This window comes from Solanum pennellii, chromosome 11 (assembly GCF_001406875.1).
Source record: "Solanum pennellii chromosome 11, SPENNV200".
Classification (NCBI taxonomy): Eukaryota; Viridiplantae; Streptophyta; class Magnoliopsida; order Solanales; family Solanaceae; genus Solanum; species Solanum pennellii.
Genome location: NC_028647.1, coordinates 573,631 through 575,956, shown reverse-complemented (window position 1 = coordinate 575,956; position 2,326 = coordinate 573,631). Strand labels below are relative to the sequence as shown.

General features: G+C 26.9%; 1 protein-coding gene across 1 annotated transcript; it reads left to right on the top strand.

Annotated features, from left to right (window-relative positions):
- The first annotated feature begins 1,554 nt into the window (after nucleotides 1–1,554).
- On the top strand, nucleotides 1,555–2,241 carry LOC107004235 (protein IDA-LIKE 2-like). Its single transcript, XM_015202470.2, has one exon. It carries the CDS (start codon nucleotides 1,776–1,778, stop codon nucleotides 2,022–2,024), a length of 249 nt encoding a protein of 82 aa, XP_015057956.1. The 5' UTR covers nucleotides 1,555–1,775; the 3' UTR covers nucleotides 2,025–2,241.
- The last annotated feature ends 85 nt before the right edge of the window (nucleotides 2,242–2,326 follow it).

The window sequence follows — 2,326 nt, the reverse complement described above, 5'->3', positions numbered from 1 at the left end:
ATCGATAAATGTTATGATTATAGGTGATTGAGACACTCGATTAGAAACAAACGTATGATCTATTGACTCATTAGCAGTAACAAACTCTTTCTTAGAGTATTATTTAATTTATAGACTTTGTATTCTATATTTTAATAGTTCATATATAAAGGCTCTCATTATCTATTGTTTGAACGTTTTAGATTATTTTAGATATTATCTTATTAGACGCTTTTAAATAGCTTTTTAGGTATTTATGATCGAGAATATTATTGATTCATTTCAATTATAGAGTATAATACAAAATGTTTGTTTAGCTAGTAGATTATAAATGGTTCACACAAAGTTGGGTGACAATCATATTTTATTCCAATTGGGGAGCGTAATGTATCAAAAATCTATTAATTAATTTTAAGAATTTTTTGTAATTCTATAAGAATAGGAATAAAATGTATCAATACATACATATTGAATTATATGGAATATATGTGTAAGATATATGTACTATATTATATGGTATACCTTTTTATTAGCCAAATATGTATATAGACAGTCTCTCCAATTTTTCTTAGCGTTCAAAACTCTTTAGGTTAAAACTGATAACATAATATAAAGTGATCATGAATATAATCGATATGAAATAAACTTTTTTTATCGGCCATATACATAAATAACCTCTCTAACTTGTCTTTGATATTGAAACTCTTTAGTTTAAAGTTGATAACATAGTTTATGAAATTGATTTTCATCACTAGTAAAATATTGGAAAGTAAGTGATAAAAACATTAAAGATTTTATATATATATGTTTAGAAGGAAAGCATCAAATCAAAGACTAGCAAAAGGAATAGTGTAAAAGAGGGGACATGATATCCTTTTTTGTGGAACAGTGCCAAAGAGCCTTAGTTGTCCATTAATATTTTAGTAGGACCAATCACTCACCTAATCCATAAAATGCCATAACCCCCATCTCTTCTCCAACATACCCCTACCCCCAACCCCAAAAAAAAAAAAACTTTGATTTACTTCCACTAATATAATTATTTTCATTTTTTATGTTGGTATTTGATAAAGAAGGTGAAAAAATAAATAAATTTTGAAAGTTAAAAGGTTATTATATTTGATGAACTAAAATAAGTAGTAAGTTAAAATATATTATTTGATTTTTCCTCCAAAGTTCAATATATATATTGAAATTCGATTAAATCTGAATTCGTATTGGAAAGTCTCACATTAAAGAATAAAACGCTCTCTAACAAAGACAATTTCGTAGGTAAAGATATTTGAACTCGAGATATTTTTTTAACGATGAAAAGTACTTAACTCTATCACAACCCTTGTCAGTATATTTTACTTTATCAACCTAGAATTATAACAATAATTATATAAAAAGATAGAATATATTCAGACATTACCAATATTATTAGTGATGTGTTCAAATAATAACGATAAATATATCTAGAGTGAAATTTGAAAGAATAAAATATACGTAGATTATATTGTATAACTTTGAATCATTTCTTCTTTCCTTTTTCCATTTCTTTTCCTTTTTATTAATTTTTTTTCCCTTTATTCAATTACCTATCAAGTCATTACTCTCTATAACCCAAACCAAATGGCCCCCTTTCAAAAAGCCTTATCAAACTTTTCAAAACTTTCTACTTCATATGTCTTCATTCTTCTTCTTCTTTCTTTCCTTCTTTCTAACCTTATTTGCCAATAGATTTACATATGTTTTCTTCTTTTTCTAAATTAGCACTCTTTCTAAATTGTCCATTGTGATTTTAAGTTTCAAGAATGATAAGCTTTTTCAGAAGAAAAATACTTGTCTTATGGATGGCTATTCTATTAATCTCTATTTTTGGCCATTTTTGTCATGGTTCAAGAAGCAACTCACAAGTATTCAATACAATAAATAACCAAAGAAACTCTTACAATCATGGCCATTTTTGGAACTTATTGCCAAAAAGAATCCCAATTCCAGCTTCTGGTCCATCAAGAAAACATAATGACATTGGTTTAAAGAGTACTTGGAGATCACCATGAAGATTATTTCAACAAATTAAATATTGCCAACTTTTTTTTTTTTTGGGTACTACTAATCCTTCTTCTTCTTCTTAATTTCTTGGATGAACACATGTACATTTTTTTGGGTAATTTTAAGATCTTTTTTTTTTGTTAATTGACTTAAGGGTATTTTGTGTTAGGCTGTATTTTTTTCTTTTTTTGGGTCATGGTGACTAGAAGGGATATTAAATGAAAAGGGGAGAAAAAATTAAGAACATTTTTTTGGGTTTTTTGGATCAAAATATAATTGATCATCATCTAGCTAGCTTGGAGGTGAGAGG

What these genes read in the sequence shown, in the direction of transcription:
- LOC107004235 (XM_015202470.2), top strand. Translation starts at nt 1,776, where the DNA reads ATGATAAGCTTTTTCAGAAGAAAAATACTTGTCTTATGGATGGCTATT.